Source organism: Cyclopterus lumpus, chromosome 14 (genome assembly GCF_009769545.1).
Source record: "Cyclopterus lumpus isolate fCycLum1 chromosome 14, fCycLum1.pri, whole genome shotgun sequence".
NCBI lineage: Eukaryota > Metazoa > Chordata > Actinopteri > Perciformes > Cyclopteridae > Cyclopterus > Cyclopterus lumpus.
In genome coordinates, this window is record NC_046979.1 from 2,689,077 (window position 1) to 2,710,886 (window position 21,810).

Below are 21,810 nucleotides of genomic sequence, written 5' to 3' on the forward strand. Positions count from 1 at the left end.
ATGTTCCCCCAGCAAACTACGGAGAAGTACAGAGTACTGGTCACCACAGACTGGGAGAACATCTCCAACATCTTGCTGCACACATCGAAAGTGTGAAGTTTCCTCAAGAAAACGAGTCGACTATCCCCTTCCTGTACACGGCGTTGATGTTGGCCTTCCGGTTCAGTCTGTTGTCGATGGAGAAACCAGGAACCTTTTATGCCCTCTCGGAGCTCCTCCCACCAGGAAGCCTTGTTAGGCCGGGGACCCAGCTGCAGAGTGAGAGGGTCGTCACAGCGCCAACATCACTGACCACCGTCCCAGAAGCACACGGCCCAGTCACATACTGTGGTCTGCCTGTGAGGTAGTCAGTGATCCAGGAGACAATGAAGGTGTTGACCCCCACCACCCTTAGTGTCTCACTCGGCAGCAGTGGTTGGATGGTGTAATTAACTGGAGGAGTCAAAGAAAATGGTTCTCACAGAGCCCCTGGTTCCATCCAGGTGCGACTGAGCTCGTTGCAGCAGGTAGATGACGGCGTCGTCCACTCCCACACAAGGCTAGTAAGCAAACTGCAGAGGGTCTAGTGAGGAGTTCACCTGCGGTCGAATGTGGGCCAAGACCAGCCTCTCCAGCACCTTCATCACATGGGATGTAAGGGCAACTGGTTGGAAGTCCTTTGGAACAGGGACCAGGCACAACGTCTTCCACAGCACTGGGACTTCCTCCTGTTGTAGAGGTGCTGCAAGATATCCGACAGCTGGATAGGGCAAGTCTTCAGGACCCTGGGGCTGATGCATCAGATCCTGGAGCTTTGCCTTGGTAGAGTCTTCAGCTGGCTTCTCACCTAGTCAGTCGTCACAGATAGGCCAATCGCCGGTAACAAAGATTAGCTCTAGGGAAAGAGCCAAAGCGGTTGCAGAAGGTGGAGCGGTACCAGTGAGATATAGTTGGGCTCACCTCCACGCACAGCACTGGCTCTGGAACCAAGCTCCCGGAGAAGGGTTGGACTTTGTCCTTTTCTGGTTTTGCCCAGGGTGATAGGCGCCGGGGGGGAGTGGGGATACTCACAAGCCCCCGTCTGTGCTTTGCCGTGTTGGAGTTTTCCCCGGAGAATGAGAGGGTCGCCTCCCTGCGGTGAATAAGGCTCTCTGTTGTTTGTGCTCATGTAACGAACAGCAGTTCGGCGTATCCAGCCTTCTTGGAGTCGGCGGGAGGGGTCCTGGAAAGGGCGCCGCCTGCCGACTCCATAGTTCTCTTGGAAGACTTCAACGCTCACGTGGGAAATGACCGACAAACTTGGCGGTGTTTCGTTATTGAACTTCTGCGCTAGCCACAGTTTGTCCATAACAAACACCATATTCGAGCGTAAGGTGGCTGAGTGTATCTGGTACCAGAACACCTTAGGCTGGATTTGCCCAGGGTGAGAGGCGCCGAGCGGGATGGGGATACTCACAAGCCCCCGGCTGTGCTTTGCCGTGTTGGAGTTTTCCCCGGAGAACGAGGAGGTCGCCTCCCTGCGGGGTTGCGGGGAATAAGGCTCTGACTGTTGTTTGTGCTCATGTAACGAACAGCAGTTCGACGTCTCCAGCCTTCTCGGAGTCGGCGGGAGGGGTCCTGGAAAGGGCGCCGCCTGCCGACTCCATAGTTCTCTTGGAAGACTTCAACGCTCACGTGGGAAATGACCGAGAAACTTGGCGGTGTTTAGTTATTGAACTTCTGCGCTAGCCACAGTTTGTCCATAACAAACACCATATTCGAGCGTAAGGTGGCTGAGTGTATCTGGTACCAGAACACCTTAGGCTGGATTTGCCCAGGGTGAGAGGCGCCGAGCGGGATGGGGATACTCACAAGCCCCCGGCTGTGCTTTGCCGTGTTGGAGTTTTCCCCGGAGAACGAGGAGGTCGCCTCCCTGCGGGGTTGCGGGGAATAAGGCTCTGACTGTTGTTTGTGCTCATGTAACGAACAGCAGTTCGACGTCTCCAGCCTTCTCGGAGTCGGCGGGAGGGGTCCTGGAAAGAGCGCCGCCTGCCGACTCCATAGTTCTCTTGGAAGACTTCAACGCTCACGTGGGAAATGACCGAGAAACTTGGCGGTGTTTAGTTATTGAACTTCTGCGCTAGCCACAGTTTGTCCATAACAAACACCATATTCGAGCGTAAGGTGGCTGAGTGTATCTGGTACCAGAACACCTTAGGCTGGATTTGCCCAGGGTGAGAGGCGCCGAGCGGGATGGGGATACTCACAAGCCCCCGGCTGTGCTTTGCCGTGTTGGAGTTTTCCCCGGAGAACGAGGAGGTCGCCTCCCTGCGGGGTTGCGGGGAATAAGGCTCTGACTGTTGTTTGTGCTCATGTAACGAACAGCAGTTCGACGTCTCCAGCCTTCTCGGAGTCGGCGGGAGGGGTCCTGGAAAGGGCGCCGCCTGCCGACTCCATAGTTCTCTTGGAAGACTTCAACGCTCACGTGGGAAATGACCGAGAAACTTGGCGGTGTTTAGTTATTGAACTTCTGCGCTAGCCACAGTTTGTCCATAACAAACACCATATTCGAGCGTAAGGTGGCTGAGTGTATCTGGTACCAGAACACCTTAGGCTGGATTTGCCCAGGGTGAGAGGCGCCGAGCGGGACTGGGGATACTCACCAGCCCCCGGCTGTATTGTGCCTTGTTGGAGTTTTCCCCGGAGAACGAGAGGGTCGCCTCCCTGCGGGGATTAAGGCTCTGTCTGTTGTTTATGCAACAAACAGCAGTTCGGAGTCTCCAGCCTTCTCGGAGTCAGCGGGAGGGGTCCTGGAAAGGGCGCCGCCTGCCGACTCCATAGTTCTCTTGGAAGACTTCAATGCTCACCTGGGAAATGACCGAGAAACTTGGCGGTGTTTCGTTATTGAACTTCCGTGCTAGTTTGTCCATAACAAACACCATATTCGATTATAAGAGGAGCTGAGGTGGTTCGGGCAGGTTATTCGGGTGCCTCCGGCGCGCCTCGCACTGGAGACCCAGGACACATGGTGGAGGGATTCTCTTCCACCGGGCCTAGATCCCCCAGAATGAGCTGGTGAATGTTCCAGATGAGAGAGAAGCCTGGGTCGGCCTGCTGGGCCTGCTGCCACCCCGACCCCAGATAAGCGGCTGACGTTGGATGGACATTTATTTTCATATATGCATTCAAATGAACTTTAGTGTAAATGCATTATAAATTATTAATCATAAACAAGCCGAAATGTTTTGAAAGTTGTTAAGAATGTGCTAAATTTGTGTATATGGCTTCATTTATACTTGGGCCAATAGGGTCAACCACCCAGACAGTACTGTAGTACCACTACCTGGTCCCATGTTTGTGGTAATTTGAACAAATGTCTTTACACATGAGTACAACATGTTAAATAAATATGTTTACACTTGTTTTTTTTCTTTACCTTAAACTTTTTTATTTTTTTATTAGTCTCCACACTGTATGTGTATGTAACATGTGGGATGTATTTGTAATGTGCCACATTTGTGTATATGTTTAAAAGCATCCAATTGCTGGCAAATGAAAAATGTGTAAAAAAAAAAAAAGATTGCTCCCCGTCGGGGAATCGAACCCCGGTCTTCCGCGTGACAGGCGGAGATACTGTCCACTATACTAACGAGGAGGGACATGTGTTTGGTTCTGATGTATCTTTTTTTGAAGAGCAATGTCCCACACATGAGTACGACATGTTAAATCAATGAATTCATTTATTTTTGTTTTCCTCCACAGTGTATCGTAACATGTGGGATGTGTGTGTATGTAGCATGTGTGACACCTATCTTAAAAAAGGACACCTTCAAATTGTCACACATGTCCCTCCTCGTTAGTATAGTGGACAGTATCTCCGCCTGTCACGCGGAAGACCGGGGTTCGATTCCCCGACGGGGAGTAATCTTTTTTTTTTTTTCCTCTACACATTTTTAACATCTTTGGATGTTCTTAAACATATATTAAAAAAAAGACCGGAGTTCGATTCCCCGACGCGGAGTAATTATTGTTTTCATCATTTTTAACATCTTTGGATGTTCTTAAACATACATTTTTAACTATTAGTGCAAGAAATACGTGTCACAAACTTAAACACAACTCAATCCTGTCGAGGCATCAAAATGCCTTTTTTAAATTTTTTATCTCTACGCCCTTTGGTAGCCAGGAAACCTGTCCAGGGTGTCCTTGGCCGCTACCCCACTTACCCCCTCCCCCAAGAGGATTAGCCGTTACAGATAATGGCTGTGTTATGCGTATGTGTGTGTGTGGCACACATGTCTTTAAAAGGACAGCCCATATACACATACACATGTCCCTCCTCGTTAGTATAGTGGACAGTATCTCCGCCTGTCACGCGGAAGACCGGGGTTCGATTCCCCGACGGGGAGTAACTTTTTTTTCCTTTTTTTTTTTACTACACTTTTAATTTGCCAGCAATTGGATGTTTTTAAACATACACAAATGTAGCACATCTGGTCTCGCGCGTGACAGGCGCAGATACTGTCCACTACTGTCATATTCATGGAATGTGTTTATGTAACTCTGTTCATCTGTACACATGACATCTATTGCTTCTGTCCGTCTGAGGAGAGGGATCCTCCTCTGTTGCTCTCCTGAAGGTTTCTTCCCTTTTTTCCCAGTGAAAGGGTTCTTTCTGGGGGGTTTTCTGATCCGATGTGAGGTCAAAGGTCAGGGATGTCGTATGTGTACAGATTGTAAAGCCCTTTGAGGCATATTTGTCATTTATGATATTGGGCTATAAAAAAAACTGAATTGAATACTAACGAGGAGAGACATGTTTGGACATTTGAAAGTCCTTTTTTAAGATAGGTGTCCCACATGTTACTCTACACTGGAGACAAGTAAAAGAAGAAGAAAATCGGTGTAAATATATTGATTTAACATGTACTCACGTATAGGACATTTATCTTCAAAAAAGAACAAAACAAAGCCAAACACATGTCCCTCCTCGTTAGTATAGTGGACAGTATCTCCGCCTGTCACGCGGAAGACCGGGGTTCGATTCCCTGACGGGGAGTAACTTTTTTTCTTCTTTTTTTACACACTTTTTATTTGACAGCAATTGTATGTTTTTAAACATACACAAATGTAGCACACGTGACAGGCGGAGATACTGTCCAATATACTAACAAGGAGGGATATGCGTGGACATTTGAAGGTGTCCTTTTTTAAAATAGGTGCCCCACATGTTACATACACATACATCCCACATGTATACACTGGAGGAGAGTAAAAAAAAAAGATAAATAAAAAAAATCGGTGTAAATATATATTGATTTAACATGTCGTTCAAATGTGTAAAGACATTTGCCTTCAAAATGGACACGTCGAAGGCACACACATGTCCCTCCTCGTTAGTATAGTGGACAGTATCTCCGCCTGTCACGCGGAAGACCGGGGTTCGATTCCCCGACGGGGAGTACTTATTGTTTTCTCTACAGATGTGTAATATCATTGCATGTTCTAAACAATATATACAAATGTAGCACATTTATTACTATTGTTGCAAAAATAAAATGTAAGGGCAGTTTATGATTTTTTTTATTTATTTCTTTATTGTGTGTTAAATCTTCCGAAATCTTAAATTTTGTGTAGTTTTCAATCTTCCGTATGCTCTTAAAGGAGGATTTCCAAAAGCCTTGTTGCTGTCAGATCTTTATTGGCCGATGGCCTCAGTTTTTAAAGTTTTGAATACACATTCTTTTCATCCCGACATCCCGGACTGTGATTGTCACCACTTCCTGCTCACACACAGACAAAACAGCTGACGTGACACCTGAAACATAAAGTCAATAACCAAACAAGTTAACAGTATACTGACAGCGTTTGTAACATAATGAGGAATCCTCAAAATACAACATTGATAATAATAATCCAACAGAAGTTTGACATTTACAGCAGCGGTTCTGGAATCTAATGCATGCAGGGGTTAAACAATATGTCGTTGTGAACCCAGAGAAAAAGCATGACCTTTGTTTTAAAGTCTGCATGAATGTGAAATGTATTATATTCATGCTAACTTCACAACAGTGATGCTAACATGCGGATATTTAGCAGGTAGCATGATCATTGTAATTTTGCGTGTTAGCATGGTAACTAGTGGTAAACGCAAATTACAGTAGAGGCCGATGGAAATATCAATTCTGCAGGTGTTTTTGTCATGAACATACAGTATGTAGTACAATAAATCTCCTGAGGACCATGAATGTAAAATGTACATGGAAACCCATAAGCATGCCTTAAAAAAAAAGATAATCTCTTAATAATATGAAATGGTTTTAAAAGTCAGTTGTATGCATTTAGGAAAGATATAAACATTTGTTTTTTGAGTTGTCAGGTAACTAACACCACGAGGGGGAGGCTTGAGGTAAAAATACAGTTAACAACTTAACTAAAACTTTATCAGAAAGCAAACGCATAAAAGTAAAGTAGAGACGGAGGACAAGAGGAGTGCAACTGCACAAGGAGACAAATGTTCTCCTAGTTTTCTTCTGCTGTGACATCAATTATTCAACCGAATAAACAATAAAGTTCTGGTTAGAAACATAAAACCGTGATGATCAGAACAGCGGAGCCATTACTTCCTTCAGCTTCAGATTGCAGTGAAACTCAAAACATCGGACGCATTGACCCAAATACCCAAAGATGTGAACATCGCCGAGAGCCTCCAGTCGTGCTTGTGGCTCTTAAAGGCAAAAGACAGCTGGCTGGAAAAGGCTTTGTTTATACTTGGGCCAATCGGGTCAACCACCCAGACAGTACTCTAGTACCACTACCCGGTCCCATGTTTGTGGTAATTTGATCAAACATCTGTATTTAGGCCTATGTGTGAATCAATGCAAATATATTTAGCTGCTTTAAATGGTATACAAACCTGGGTTTGACATGATTTAAAAAAAAACACGGATTTTTCTTTTCTTTTTTTTTTTTACTTGTCCTTAACATTACAAGATTATATTTGAAAACGTCATGATAAAGTTGTAATTTTCCTTCACCCAATACTCATTTCGACAGATCGTAATGTAAGTCAATGCAACCTCCGTTAATGTTAGCGCCGTTAGCTCCACCTGGCAGGACTGTGCTGCCCACCGGCTGCTAACGGCTAACATTAACTAGCTCTCCTGCTGATTTCAACAGCGATTTGTTCACAATGTAAATGCGGTACAACGAGAGTGTTTAACCTCAGGTGCGTAATACTAGTAGCGGCATGGTGCACCGAGTTGTTGCGGTCACTGTGTAGCATAAACGAGCTTCAAGATCCAGCATTTTCGGCTGAATCTGAGGCCTTTATGTTCCCGGTGTCGCAACAACTCTAAATAAAATCAACTCAAACTTCACCAGGTTAATAACTAATGATATAACTAATCAATTTACCAAAACATAATTACATGCGGTCACCCTGGGCCTGTTAGCTAGTTGATAATCCCTCTTTAAATGTTGGACCAGTTTATCCCGATTTAAAAAAAAAGTGTTTGATTTACTCCTCACCTTCCGTAAAACTTTTATTATTCATTTATTATGAGAAATCTGATATTTTAGACTCATAACATTCAATCTAAGGAGCTCCTTGTGGTTATTTGCATGCCAATGAGCCGGCGCACGCGTGATGATGTGAATAACAATATGTTTTACGTCACGTTTAGTGAAGATACATGATGGGATAAAAGCAGACTCCGTACCATGCTAGTTCCTCTTCATCAGGTGTAGAGGGTTTCTCCTGTCTCTACACATGCGTTGGTAATAATAGAATGAAAGTCAGAATACTCTGGAGGCCGATCTTTACTGAGATACTGAAAATACAAGTTTAAGCCGACTGAAGTCTACTTCCTAGCTTACTATCTTATATCTAGCGAGGCTATTAGACTAGCTTTAATATCTATGGCCTGTTGCAGTTTCTCCTCTTTTACCTTTGGAGAGAGCCAGGCTAACTCTTTCCACCTGCTTCTAGTTGTTATGCTAAGCTAAGCTAATTCTCCCCCTGGCTCCAGCTAAAGATGTAAAAGTGGCAGCAAAGTAGCGGGATGACAATGTATGTTTATATGAATGGTATAGTGTATATATTCTCTAATAAAAAAACAAAAGGACTACCTGTATTTCTTTTAATGTCCCACCAGACATCAATTCCAAGCTAGCAGCTACGTTAGCAAGTTTGTGAATGTGGATATTTGTAGAAATAAAACTAGTTCTGCTTCACGGGGCTTAGTCGCAGAATCACATGAAAGACCATTCTCCTGAGTCTTACTGCATTAATATATATATATATACACTATATAATTATAAAAAGACTATTAGGAAAAGGTTGTGACAGGTTTTTTAACTTGTTTTGTTACTGGACTGTTGGCTTTGTTTGGATAAGAGTCGTCCGCAGGCAGCATTTATCTTCAATAAATAGGTTGAGTGAGGAGTGTGTGTGTCATGTAGTGACATTCATCAGCAGGTTTCTTAACGATGCAGTCCGGCACTCTTTTAGAAACCCTCTAAAACCCTCTGGTTCTCTTGTGTTCTCCAGAGAAGGGATCAGTTTCTTATCCGTGTGCATATACAGACATTTAAGAGATAATTTCACATGCATTTGTGATTTGTGTTTGCTCTCAAACCGCATCCACAACCACTCAAAGGTCTACATCTAATTAACTGTTTTACTGGCCAAAGTGTGAATGTATGAAGGAAAACCAGAGGGGACAACATGGCTTGTTATTATATCACTTCTTTTGAGGGCTCCCGTGATCATTTTACCAATTAAAAGCGGCGTTGCTGCAGAAAGAATGACTTCAGACCAACATGTGGGCGTACTCGTACGGTGACTCGGGCTCCTTCTGTGTGTGTCGTGGGTTGATACTCATCACCAGTCTGAGAACGAATTCAATCACATGGAGGAGGAAACAGCCGACATCCAGTCAAGACGTCCTGCTGCTTGAAGGGGTTTTCAAGCCCTGAAAATAGGGCTCTTACATATTCCCTAAACTAAAAATCCAAGTCGCATAAAAAGCCTAAAAGCAAAGCAGCTGTATTTTCCGTCTTATTCACAAACACAAGTGCGATATGATTGCACGTTCTTCATGAACGACTGAGCATCAAGTATAGCGCAATGCGTTTCCTCCTGTTTGTTTGATTAACAACTACCAGCAGTTTTAGGAGATTACTGAAACTTAAAAATGTGACTATTTTTGTTTTCAGTAAGAGCCAATGGGCATGGAGCATAGTTAGAGACGCACTAACACACTAACTCGACAGTGTGCAGAGGCAGATTGTCTAAAACCTAAAGGTGAGCTATGAAATCAAAAAAAATCAATAACATCAAAAAAGCGAGCAGGATTTTTAGATGGTCCTTTTTTAAGGGTTGGTTTTAGTGATGAACAGGGATTATCTGTCGAACGTCCTCATAAGTATATATATATATATATGTGTAAACAACAGGCGCATCTATCAGTTGATTGGACTATTTATAGGGAGTGGCACGTTCCTTTGTGAATAAAGTGTTCATGCGTCTGTCCTCTTGTTTACGTGTCTTCATGCAGGGTTCTGCTTTGCATCGTGTGTGTGTGTGTGTGTGTTTGTTTATGTGCTCCGCTGCCTCTGTGATTCCCAGTCAGTGGTTAGGAAAACCTCCAGCGGCCTGGGTGCAGTTCAGCTTTCCAAACCCAGGCAGCGTGACCCGTCCGTGGGTGTAGATGTCGCGGTCGGGCCCCTGGTTCATCCGCTTGACCAGGTTCTTCTCGTACAGCAGAGGGTGGTAGGCGCCGAGCGTGCACGCGGCGTCGTAGAAACGCTGATAGTAATGGCAGAGCTCCGTCTTCCTGCGGGACGGCAGGAACTCGTAGACGTGCACCACCTCGCACAGCGACATCATCAGGACGGTTCCTAGGTGGGACACGAGAAAGAGGAGGTTTATGATATTTAAAAATAGTTTTCAGTAAGGGTCGGAATGCTGAACCGTCCTCTACCGTGTGTCTTTAACGTCCTCTAATGTGTTTATTTAATATCCTCTAATGTGTTTCTTTAATGTCCTCTAATGGGTTCCTTTACCGTCCTCTAATGTTTTTATTTAATGTCCTCTAATGTGTTCCTTTAATGTCCTCTAATGTATTTCTTTACCATCCTCTAATGTGTTTCTTTAATGTCCTCTAATGTGTTTCTTTAATGTCCTCTACTGTGTTTCTTTAATGTCCTCTACTGTGTTTCTTTAATGTCCTCTACTGTGTTTCTTTAATGTCATCTACCATGTTTCTTTAATGTCCTCTACGGATATGTCCTCTCAGGGATAAGCTCAGGAGAGTCCAGCACGACCTGTAGGTGAAGCTCAGGGAGTGCAAGGACTCCTCCAGGAGGAAGCTGGAGGCCGAACTCCAGCAGAACAATGTGAGGGAGGTGTTAAGTGGCTTCAAAAGGTGGGGGGAGACCACCAGGGACTCCCTGGAGAGGGCCAACGAGCTAAACTGCTTCTTCAATAGGTTTAGTTCACAACCCTCACCTCCCCCTCTGGCCCCTGGCGAGCTGCACAAAGGGTTCTTCCACCCTCCCCCCACCCTCTCTGTGACGACTGACGAGGTGAGAAGACAGCTGGAGAGACTCCACCAAGGCAAAGCTGCAGGACCTGATGGCATCAGTCCCAGGGTCCCGAAGACCTGCAGCACCTCTACAACCTGAGCCTGAGACAGGAGGAGGTCCCGGTGCTGTGGAAGACCTCATGCCTGGTCCCTGTTCCAAAGAACTTCATCTGACCTCAAGGACTTCCGACCGGTTGCCCTCACATGCCATGCGATGAAGGTGCTGGAGAGGCTGGTCTTGGCCCACCTTCGACCGCAGGTGAAACCCTCACTGGACCCTCTGCAGTTTCCATTCAACACCATCCAACCACTGCTGCTGAGTGAGAAGCTGCGGGTGGTGGAGGTCAACGCAGACCACAGTATGTCCGACTGGGCATTGCAGCCGGAGACACCAACCGACTCACTAAACTAGTGAGGAAGGTTGGCTCCATCATTGGCAGCAAACAGGACTAACAGGAACAGGTGGTAGAGAGGAGGAACCTGAAGAAAGTTTTGTCCATATTGGAGAACCCGGACCACCCTCTCCACCACCTGCTGCAGGGACAGCGGAGAACGTTCTCCAACATACTGTCACAAGCACAGATACAGGAGAACATTCCTGATACCGTCCTCTACCGTGTCTTTACCATCCTCTAATGTGTCTTTGCCATCCTCTAATGTGTCTTTACCGTCCTCTACCGTGTCTTTACCGTCCTCTAATGTGTCTTGTCCTCTAATGTGTCTTGTCCTCTAATGTGTCTTTACCGTCCTCTACCGTGTCTTTACCGTCCTCTAATGTGTCTTTACCGTCCTCTAATGTGTCTTTACCGTCCTCTACCGTGTCTTTACCGTCCTCTAATGTGTCTTTACCGTCCTCTAATGTGTCTTTACCGTCCTCTAATGTGTCTTTACCGTCCTCTACCGTGTCTTTACCGTCCTCTAATGTGTCTTTACCGTCCTCTAATGTGTCTTTGCCGTCCTCTAATGTGTCTTTGCCGTCCTCTAATCTGTCTTTACTGTCCTCTACCGTGTCTTTACCGTCCTCTAATGTGTCTTTACCGTCCTCTAATGTGTCTTTACCGTCCTCTACCGTGTCTTTACCGTCCTCTAATGTGTCTTTACCGTCCTCTAATGTGTCTTTACCGTCCTCTACCGTGTCTTTACCGTCCTCTAATGTGTCTTTACCGTCCTCTAATGTGTCTTTACCATCCTCTAATGTGTCTTTACCATCCTCTACCGTGTCTTTGCCGTCCTCTAATCTGTTTTTGCCGTCCTCTAATCTGTCTTTACCGTCCTCTAATGTGTCTTTGCCATCCTCTAATCTGTCTTTACCATCCTCTACCGTCCTCTAATGTGTCTTTACCGTCCTCTAATGTGTCTTTGCCGTCCTCTAATGTGTCTTTACCATCCTCTAATGTGTTTTTGACGTCCTCTAATCTGTCTTTACCGTCCTCTAATGTGTCCTTGCCGTCCTCTAATCTGTCTTTACCATCCTCTAATGTGTTTTTGACGTCCTCTAATCTGTCTTTACCGTCCTCTAATGTGTCTTTGCCATCCTCTAATCTGTCTTTACCATCCTCTACCGTCCTCTACCGTGTCTTTACCATCCTCTACCGTCCTCTAATGTGTCTTTACCGTCCTCTAATGTGTCTTTACCATCCTCTACCGTGTCTTTACCGTCCTCTAATGTGTCTTTACCGTCCTCTAATGTGTCTTTACCATCCTCTACCGTGTCTTTGCCGTCCTCTAATCTGTTTTTGCCGTCCTCAAATGTGTCTTTACCATCCTCTAATGTGTCTTTGCCGTCCTCTAATCTGTCTTTACCATCCTCTACCGTCCTCTAATGTGTCTTTACCGTCCTCTAATGTGTCTTTACCGTCCTCTAATGTGTCTTTGCCGTCCTCTAATCTGTCTTTACCGTCCTCTAATGTGTCTTTACCATCCTCTACCGTGTCTTTGCCGTCCTCTAATCTGTTTTTGTCGTCCTCTAATCTGTCTTTACCGTCCTCTAATGTGTCTTTGCCGTCCTCTAATCTGTCTTTACCATCCTCTACCGTCCTCTAATGTGTCTTTACCGTCCTCTAATGTGTCTTTACCGTCCTCTAATGTGTCTTTGCTGTCCTCTAATCTGTCTTTACCATCCTCTAATGTGTCTTTGCCGTCCTCTAATCTGTCTTTACCATCCTCTACCGTCCTCTAATGTGTCTTTACCGTCCTCTACCGTGTCTTTACCGTCCTCTACCGTGTTTCAGTGAGAGCGTTTGAGGTCTTGCATACCGAGCAGGCCGGAGGAGGGGGGGTTCTTCTGGATGGGCTCAGCCATGTTGTCCTGTATTCGTTGCCAGACCTGCCACTCAAAGCGAGGGTGCAGGATGTAGAAGGGCTGCATCGGGTGGAGCCTCCTGTACCTCTGGTACTGGGTGAAGATTGGGTAATCTGTCCGGTTGTACCACTGTAGAGAGGGACACAAGGCCAAAAATCAACGAGACGTTCACTAATATTGGTAAAAAGGTAAAAAATCTTCTACCTCGTATGTAAACGTCACCTGAGTGAGGTCGGCGGAGAAGGGGGCGGGGTCCCAGGCCACCAGAGCACCTGAGCTGTACAGAGAGCTGGACAGGAAACGATGGTCGTCAGACGCCATCACCTTGAAGAGGGGTAAATATTCATTTAAAAACTAAATTCACACACCGACTCGCATCTCATTACTTCAGAAAATCGCTTCTGGAGTTTTTAAACCTTCGTCGCTGTTCAGAAAAATACGTTGTGAACATTATGAGAAAACGGGGGAGTGCGTCCACCTGCGAGTTGATGAGGCGGATCGTGGTTTTAGAACCGACGTCCTTCTCGTAGCCGGTGGTCGGCGCGGCGTTGAAGCGCAGCACGGCGTCGTGAGAGTCTGGAATTAAATGAATGAATCGGTACTGATGCGACGCATTCTATGTTTTTCCTGTTAATAGATAATAAGCCTTTTAATAAAAGAGGTATATAAATGTATCACACCTATCTCTTTGCCAAGTCCGGAGTAGCGTAGCGACCCTGCAGACGAGACCACGGCGCAGCTCCTGTACGGCCCGAGGTCAGAGGTCAGCGGCTTTGGCGGCAGCTGGTCGGCCCAGGGCAGCGACGAGAAGGGCTGGAGGTCGGAGGTCAACGTCGCGACCTCTATGTTGTCCTTCAGCTGGCAGAGGAGCTTGGGACCACTCAGCTTGGGCCTGTTGGACACTCCACCGGGACCGGAGACTTCCACCCCGTACTTATTCATCGCCTTGACGGAGAAACGGAGACGGAGGAGTCGATCGGAGACGAACTAAAACGTGTCAATAAAGCTGAATTATGACCATTTAGTAATAAATATAATTCAGTCTCACCTGATAGTTCTGCACCACCTTCCTCAGTCTGCTTCCCAGCATGCTACTGGACATCTCGTCATCCCACACTTCTCCCAAAAGCCCGTGAGGCCCGAAGAACTCGGCCTCCCCCACCCTGCCGCTCAGCTCCCCCCGCCGGCGGCCTCCGAACAGGGTCTCCAGGGCGCGCGTGAAGGGGCGCGGCAGCAGCCGGGCGAAAAACCCGGGGTGCTCGCGCTCTTTTGGCTTCCGCTTTGGCGCGGGGTCGCCGGCTTCGTGGGTGTGGTTTGGAGAGGAGAGGACAGGGATTGGACGGTGAGGGTCGCCCGGAACGACCCCTGGGAGCTTCTGGGGGTCGATGTACATGGGCTTGGCTCCGCCTCGCAGCACCTGTGTGAGAGGGACGACAAGGTAATGAGTAGATTGTACCCATTTAGCTGCTGGCTAGTTAGGTAGCTTGCTAATTCCACTACAGTTTCAAAATAAAAGCCCCACTGGATAAACTGCTGGGCTTGGTCTACATTACTTTACCATGTAGGCAGACTTTACATTGGATTGTTCACGATAGCCGTTAGCATTTCAAACAGCTTATGCTAATTGCTAATAGCTATATTAGCAATTATATAATAGCTATATTAGCAATTAGATAAACGTCCTCTGCATTAACTTTCAGTGCGATTCCTGGAGTGATTCGGTGGCGTTCGGGCTAACAGACAGACCTTGACGACGGAGTGCGCGCGAGGCTGAGCCCGGGTTCGCGCCCGCACCCCGAAAATGGCGTCGGTGACGGGCACGCTGTTTTCGGCACAGATGGCGTAGAGCAGAGCCATGGAGATGCAGAAGAAGGCCATGCAGAGGACTCCGCGGCGAGCCCGCCGCCTCAGGCGCCACAGCAGGCTGACGCGGTCCATCGCCGCCCCGGGGATCTGCAGGAGGACATTCGACGTTCACGGTGAGCCTTTTAAAAAAAATCACTGCGGCAACGGTTTCCAACAACACGTCGAGAAAGAAAAAGTTCTCAGTTTTAAATGTGTATTTTCTCCTTATTAATGCAAACGTTAGCGTAAGGAATGCCGTGTAACGCGTTTATACCTCTTTTATTTGTATGATAGTGAGCAGTATTTAAGTTAAGTCAGTTAAATGATTAGTAAAGCGTCAGAAAATTATGTTACATTTTAAGAAGAAATTAACTGCGATCTTTACGGACTGGTGGGTCGGCCCCTCCCTTCACAACACTGGCTGCTCGAGGTCCACAAATCCATTTTGGGGAACGACCCCCTCGCCACCTCTCAAATCTTCTGCACATTTTCTGACAGCGATCGGCGTTTTGAGATCCGGTGGCTTCATCAGGCTCATCGATCCAAAGGAGTCCGTCCTGTGTTTGGTCACAACGTCGTTCATTTTGCCCAAAACACGCTCTCACCTCTCTGAACATGCTCAAACTAAAGCAACGAGTCAGAGTTGACTGCTGACCAGCCCTCGCTTCTCTCTCTCTCTTCCATTTTTACAAAGAACATCCAGTAATCCGCCTTTTTTTTTTGTACATAGTGTTTATTAATGTACCTTTTAGCCATTTTCTCCTGTGTTTTCTGGACTGTGTTACGGCCTCTTGGTCATCGTCGTAAATGAGAATTGGTTCTCAATTGATTTTACCTGGTTAATATAAAGGTCTAATAATGCTAATAATATGTATAAAGCTCCTAATCAAAAATATAGAACTAGAATAAGAGCTGGAAACAAAAACTGTTAATCAAGAACTTTAGACTTCGTAGAAAAGGGGAAATATTAATTAGATACGTGATAATTTAAAGTAATTTACTTTCAACGGCACACGATATGTGATTTTATATCGTGACAAACTTTATTAATTAATTAAATGGAGTCTGCAATATTTAGCTTATTGGACACAACAAAGTGAGTAAAAGAGTCACCCAAATTACCATAAAGTTATTTTAGCTCTCGGTTGGTATTTAGATATTCAGCTAGTTTAGTTTTTTAATGCTTTTGAGATTATGTCTTTAATATTTCTTCTTCCACCCAATACAAGTGAAATAAAAAATAATTACAAAGCATTTCATAATTTAATTAATTTAATAAATATACATTTACTGTATGTGTTAATCTTTGGTATAACATTTATTTTGTATTTATAAATAATAAATACATCTTTTAAAATAGACTAATGACAAATAAAGAAAAGTGCATTTTTAAATAAAAAAGTAGTAATTTATTTATAATATTTTTTTGAAAGTGCTCGTCATTATTCGGTTATTTTATTTATTTACTTTTTCATGAACTTAGTTAACAATGCTTTTATTATGTTATGAATTCTTGTTTTTATTGTATAGTTAGATGCTTTATAATGATTATTATCCACAGTTTCCAGTGAAAATGTCTCTTTGCATAACAATAATCAGTCTATCTTATAGGAGGAGGAGGAGGAGGAGGAAGATGAAGATGGCTTGATTCATTAGAGAATGGAAAAAGAGGAGGGACGAGAGAGGCCTGGAGAGAGAGAGAGAGAGAACCAATGGAAGTCCATCACAACCGTCACATTTATTGTTCTGATCATAATTAACAGAACTCATAAACCACATTATACAAACAATAACAACACTGCTGCATTTACACCCCTCTGATACGTTGTGTTGAGTGTTGATGCTACTCTGTTAGCATAGCATAGCTTAGCACTGCTTGTTCATTGCCGACCTGACGAAGCGTGAATTCAGAGTTCAATAAATTGTTTATTTTGAGTTCACAAAGCCGACGTTACAGTGAGCACACAGCGCCTCCGAATGATTATGGGATGGGAGCCCTGGGACTTCCACAACATGTACAAAACCGCAATTTAGGAATTAGAACTAGAAAACACTTGAAATGATAGTCCAGCGTGAATAAAACCATCTGCCCGTCCAGCTGAGATCAAACAAGCTAACGGAAAAGACGGAAAAGATTTCAACGATTGACCTCGGGGATAAAATCAAGAGGCTTTTTGGGGGAAACGGCCGCTTCCACGACTCCCTCTGATGGACGAAGCTTTTATCAATAAATAACTATCTGTCCCGTTTCTGCACACGTTGGAGCCTCTCGGCTAAATAACCCGGTTGTTTATTTCCTCGTCTGATCAACACGATGATTAATTCAGAGGCTTCGAGTTACGTGATGAATGTCGGCCCCGATATTCTCTCTCGTTTCCAAACCGAGGTCGATTTGCGTCTGAGCGTTCACGCCGTGAATGAAGACGTCAGCCAATCGGGATGTGAGGAACGCACACATTTAAAACGTGCAACAAAAACAACAACTAACAACGCGGCCGCCGGTATGAACGGCTTTAATCAGGGCTGTCACAGTCAAGACGTTTCTGGTTGCTATGATACGGAATATCCAAGTCAAAATGACGGTCCTGGTTCTGGAAGGGAGAGATAATGTCGTTGTTGTTGTTGTTTTTGCTGCACCGGTAGCCTACATGTGATGCGACGGTTAGTCTTTGTGTGGTAATGTCTGTGTTGTTGTTGTTGTTGTTTCTGCACTGGTAGCCTACATGTGATGTGACGGTTGGTCTTTGTGTGGTAATGTCTGTGTTGTTGTTGTTGTTGTTGTTGTTTCTGCACTGGTAGCCTACATGTGATGCGACGGTTAGTCTTTGTGTGGTAATGTCTGTGTTGTTGTTGTTGTTGTTGTTGTTTCTGCACTGGTAGCCTACATGTGATGTGACGGTTGGTCTTTCAGGTATGTATCCCGGCCCTCCTCCTTTGTGATTGGACGGCTGAGCGGCGTGAACACAGTGTTCGTTACAATGTTGCGCCGCATTGATGTGAACTCGGTCTTTTCCAGCTTGATGTCTGAAAACGACGCCCGATAAACAACGAGCTGCAGACACAGCTGATCACTCTCTACCGGAGAAAGTGTTATTAGATAAATAAAATAAATACATATTTATATATCCATTAAAGCAGCTTTGAATCAATAACAGCACATTAGAGTGGACCGATGAGTGAGATGTAATGGCTGCAGCGTTTCACGGCCTCAGACAGATGGTGTTGTCACCCGATATCTGCTTAAAGATGTCACCCTAAATCCCCACACGCACGCACACATGCACACACATGCAACCACACAGGCAGCCAGAGGTGTGTGCGTGTGAATTCTGCACGGATTTATAAAGCCATAAAGTACTCAAGATTAAAAGGTATGAGTGTGTTGCTGCAGTGTGTGTGTGTGTGTGTGTGTGTGTGTGTGTGTGTGTGTGTGTGTGTGTGTGTCTTAATCTGGCCTGGCGGTGTGAGGGAGGTAGATGGTTATGTGTGTCAGCAGCAGAGCTCTGAATCAAACCACAGAGCCGGTTGATTGGTTGGCTGCTGTCGGCTGCAGCGTGACATTTATGTTTTCGGCCAATCAGAGAGCAGAATCCAGCTGAATATATATATATATATATATATATATATATATATTTAGAACGAGCATAAACATATTTAATAACGTTGACGTCTAACTCTAAACCTCTAAAAATAAAAGGGAAGCCACGAAGAAGCTCACATTGGTAGTAAAAGTATTTATTTTAAAGAAAATAATCAATAGAGCTTTGTTTCTTTATTTGCTTCACGAACGTATTAATAGAAACAAAACTTTGAGTTAAAGATTATCTGCTTACAAAATATGTATTGGCACTTTCACTCTTTAGCCTTTAAAAAAAAAAAAATGAAATCTATATTATTTAACGCTTCATCTCACAGGAAACAAAAAATAACTCCTACTTCCTGTCACACAAACCCGGAAACAAAGGTTTCCGTGTTTGTGTGACGGGAAGTAGGAGTTATTTTCCTTATTTAAAGTAGTCCTGTGTTGGAAACCCTCCTGCAGCACATGCACATACGTGGCTGTTCGTAGTATTAAAGTACCAGAAGTATACAAAGTACCTGAAAACCATCCACAACTTTAGTAATGTGCTTGAAAGTGTTCCTTTATGTGTTGATGATGAATGTTTGTGATGAACTGAAGGATGAAGATATTTAACAGAGTGGTATTAGTTCTTTTACTGCAGTAAACTGACGTTACCTTGTAGCCCATGGTGTGTGTGTGTGTGTGTGCGGTACCACACGCTGAGTTGCTGTTGTTGCTTAGAAACGGGCTGCTGCCTTCAGGTTCCCCCTCATCGCCTCTGTGGACGAAAATACATCTTTCACTTTCTACTCATGAACTTTCGAACATAAGCTACTTCTGGAGTCTTAAATTTAAAAAAAAAGAGGAAGTGATGAGCAAAATGGAGTTGGTCATGCTGAATAAGTTTTTTATTTTTATTTAAATAAGTTATTTATCCTTTTTTTCTTATGTTTTTGCATCCTAACGTCTCATTTGAGTCAGATTTGATCATTTACTGAATACTTTAAGATGGTGAATGTGTAGTTTTCTGTAACTCTTCACACGCATCCTAACTTATCTCGTATCTTCAGGTAAATCTGCTCATTGATTTCTTCGATTGTAGATGTTAGATGAACCATCGGCTCGTTGACGTGCGAAACTCTCGCCTTCGGGTTGCGTTTCTTTAGCCCGAGACGTGATCTTTCCGTGTGTGCCATCGTTGCAGCGGGCGAGTTTTCACTCGTCCTACGTGCCGTGAACACATCTCAACTGGAATAAACCACCTTAATTCTCCTTTTATCGGTGCACGTTTTCTTTACATTTATTACGTTTTATTGAATTAAAACATTTAAGAAAAAGGGGAAGAAAGAAAGGAAAATAACTATTAAAAAAAAAACTATATTTTATAAATATTTTTTTTGAATAAATGCACAATAATATCTCTATTAAAAGCAGGTCATCAACCGATGATCATTACAATATCCTGAGATCGATCGACTGATTTATTGATCTGTGCACGGATCGCTCTCCGTCTCCATCTTATCTGTGTCTCATCTTCGGTGTGCCGCTGATGTTCGTTGACCTGTGTTAAGTGATGCTCCTCCGTCAACCGCGTCCTTCCCTTCTGAATTTATCGTCGCTCCGGTGCCGAGCAGGTTGTCGGTCCGTCGGTCCGTCCGTCCGTCCGGTCCGAGGCCGCCGTCGGTGTCCGGTGGCATTTGGAGAAAACGCGAACCGGAGCGCCGCGAGTCCTCTTCTCCTCTGTGCGACCGCACCGAGAGTCAAGCCGGCGACAGGAAGAAGAAACGCGTTTCCGTCGAGGCTTTCAAAATAAGAGCGGGCGCTGGCTTGTGAAAACGGAAAAAATACAGAAACGCAGTACAAACAATACTGTTGTTTTTAACAGTGTGACGTTGATACCAGTAATCAGCAATGGTAAACTACTCCACTACATCTCAGAGGGTTGTTTTACTTTGCTATATTTATTTCATGGCTTCAAAAAATTAAGATTATTCATACAATAAAAATAAAAAACTTTTAATATTTTTAATGCAGAACTTTATATTGTAACACAACATGTTTTTTGCAGCTATTTCTTCCACAACTGCCTGTAGGGAACTTCCACTTTTCTGGTTTCAGAAGAAATTACGTATTATTCTTTTGTGCGTGTTATTTCGAAGAGAAGAGATAATCACATGACATCCTGTCTCCTGTTTTGCTGAACTCGTGGTAACTTGACCTATTTCTCTGCAGCAGCCAAAACACGCAACGTCTCTGCAGAGGGATGCACAAGATGCACCAGATGCACAAGATGCACTCCTTAAGTATCTCCTTCAACACAATAGTGAATGCCATCATCACTGTTACCACAACCGTCATAAGAGTAATAGTATTACATATGTTTAAAACAATGATGATATGACATCCTCTCCTTTTGTGTTTCATCTTACTTTTATTTCACTTTGATTAGGCTGATTATTTAGTTGTATATGTTCTACCGTTTAGTGTACATGAAGGCATATTACAGTGCAATAAACACTGTTTGGATGTAGATATATTTAAAGTAAATCAAATAAAAGTTATACATCATCAACATATTTAGTTACTTTTAAAAAACGTACTATCACGTCTGTTATTTCAGAACGTATTTAGCTAAATATTGAACTATAAAAAAAAACCTACAAAACAGTAGTTCCCTGACCGGGAATCGAACCCGGGCCGCGGCGGTGAGAGCGCCGAATCCTAACCACTAGACCACCAGGGAGCCTGGTCGGTAACGCGTCTCACGCCGCTTACGTAGTAGACCCAGTCCGGTTGCGTGTTAAAGGATTAATGCGGGGTGGGCTCTCATTTTAAGTCCGACACGTCTGACGTGGCCAGTTAACTAATTAACGTTAATGGCAGAAAATATAAATGTGCGTACCGGCGCAGTCGGCCATGTTTATATACTCGCGGAGCGCCGCAGTGATGGAGGACCTCGTGGCGCAACGGTAGCGCGTCTGACTCCAGATCAGAAGGTTGCGTGTTCAAATCACGTCGGGGTCAAATGTTTTTTGCTCCCTCGGGTTGATTTTTTCAGAGATCATCAGAAGAAAAGTACTCAGTGGAAGTAGTATTGCTACAGTGTGGAAGAAGTACTCGGTAGAAGTAGTATTACTACAGTGTGGAAGAAGTAGTATCACTACTTAAAAGTACGTTGCAAAAATGTAGTTTATAAAATAAAAAACAAAAGCCACGTGTGTGTGTGTTTTCATGGCGATGAAGCCTCATTGATGTGCTTTTAATGAGAGGAAGAAGATATATATATATATATATATATATATATATATATATATATATATATATATATATATATATATCAATCAACAGATCAAGACCTTGACGTTGCTGCCACCTGGTGGTCATATCCAGAATAACAGCCTGACAGACAGCTGTCTCATTTTAACTCATTCTGATATATAGTAGTATCACTACGGAGTGGAAGAAGTACTCGGTAGAAGTAGTATTACTACGGAGTGGAAGAAATACTCGGTAGAAGTAGTATTACTACAGTGTGGAAGAAGTACTCGGTAGAA

At 44.3% G+C, this 21,810-nt stretch overlaps 1 protein-coding gene and 6 non-coding genes across 10 annotated transcripts; 5 read left to right on the top strand and 2 right to left on the bottom strand.

The window, feature by feature from the left end:
• Positions 1 to 3,541: 3,541 nt before the first annotated feature.
• trnad-guc lies at positions 3,542 to 3,613 on the bottom strand. Its single transcript has one exon. It is a non-coding gene; the product is annotated as a tRNA-Asp (tRNA).
• A 195-nt stretch (positions 3,614 to 3,808) lies between these two features.
• Positions 3,809 to 3,880, top strand: trnad-guc. Its single transcript has one exon. It is a non-coding gene; the product is annotated as a tRNA-Asp (tRNA).
• A 415-nt stretch (positions 3,881 to 4,295) lies between these two features.
• Positions 4,296 to 4,367, top strand: trnad-guc. Its single transcript has one exon. It is a non-coding gene; the product is annotated as a tRNA-Asp (tRNA).
• Positions 4,368 to 4,945: 578 nt separating this feature from the next.
• On the top strand, positions 4,946 to 5,017 carry trnad-guc. Its single transcript has one exon. It is a non-coding gene; the product is annotated as a tRNA-Asp (tRNA).
• A 331-nt stretch (positions 5,018 to 5,348) lies between these two features.
• trnad-guc lies at positions 5,349 to 5,420 on the top strand. Its single transcript has one exon. It is a non-coding gene; the product is annotated as a tRNA-Asp (tRNA).
• Positions 5,421 to 7,489: 2,069 nt separating this feature from the next.
• Positions 7,490 to 20,033, bottom strand: st6gal1 (ST6 beta-galactosamide alpha-2,6-sialyltranferase 1). Of its 4 annotated transcripts, none has more exons than XM_034550838.1 (9): positions 19,818 to 20,033; positions 18,932 to 19,034; positions 14,596 to 14,802; positions 13,898 to 14,266; positions 13,530 to 13,794; positions 13,328 to 13,425; positions 13,072 to 13,173; positions 12,804 to 12,978; positions 7,490 to 9,861 (listed from the first exon to the last, which is right to left on the bottom strand). In XM_034550838.1, the coding sequence occupies exons 2-9, from the start codon at positions 18,941 to 18,943 to the stop codon at positions 9,590 to 9,592; spliced, it is 1,500 nt and encodes a 499-aa protein (XP_034406729.1). In that variant the 5' UTR covers positions 18,944 to 19,034; positions 19,818 to 20,033; the 3' UTR covers positions 7,490 to 9,589. The 4 variants fall into 4 exon arrangements, with proteins under 4 accessions (XP_034406729.1, XP_034406733.1, XP_034406732.1 ...); XM_034550842.1 differs by lacking the exon at positions 19,818 to 20,033 and adding an exon at positions 15,049 to 15,251 and having other exon boundaries at positions 18,932 to 19,039; XM_034550841.1 differs by lacking the exons at positions 18,932 to 19,034; positions 19,818 to 20,033 and adding an exon at positions 15,080 to 16,008.
• A 1,175-nt stretch (positions 20,034 to 21,208) lies between these two features.
• On the top strand, positions 21,209 to 21,280 carry trnaw-cca. Its single transcript has one exon. It is a non-coding gene; the product is annotated as a tRNA-Trp (tRNA).
• The last annotated feature ends 530 nt before the right edge of the window (positions 21,281 to 21,810 follow it).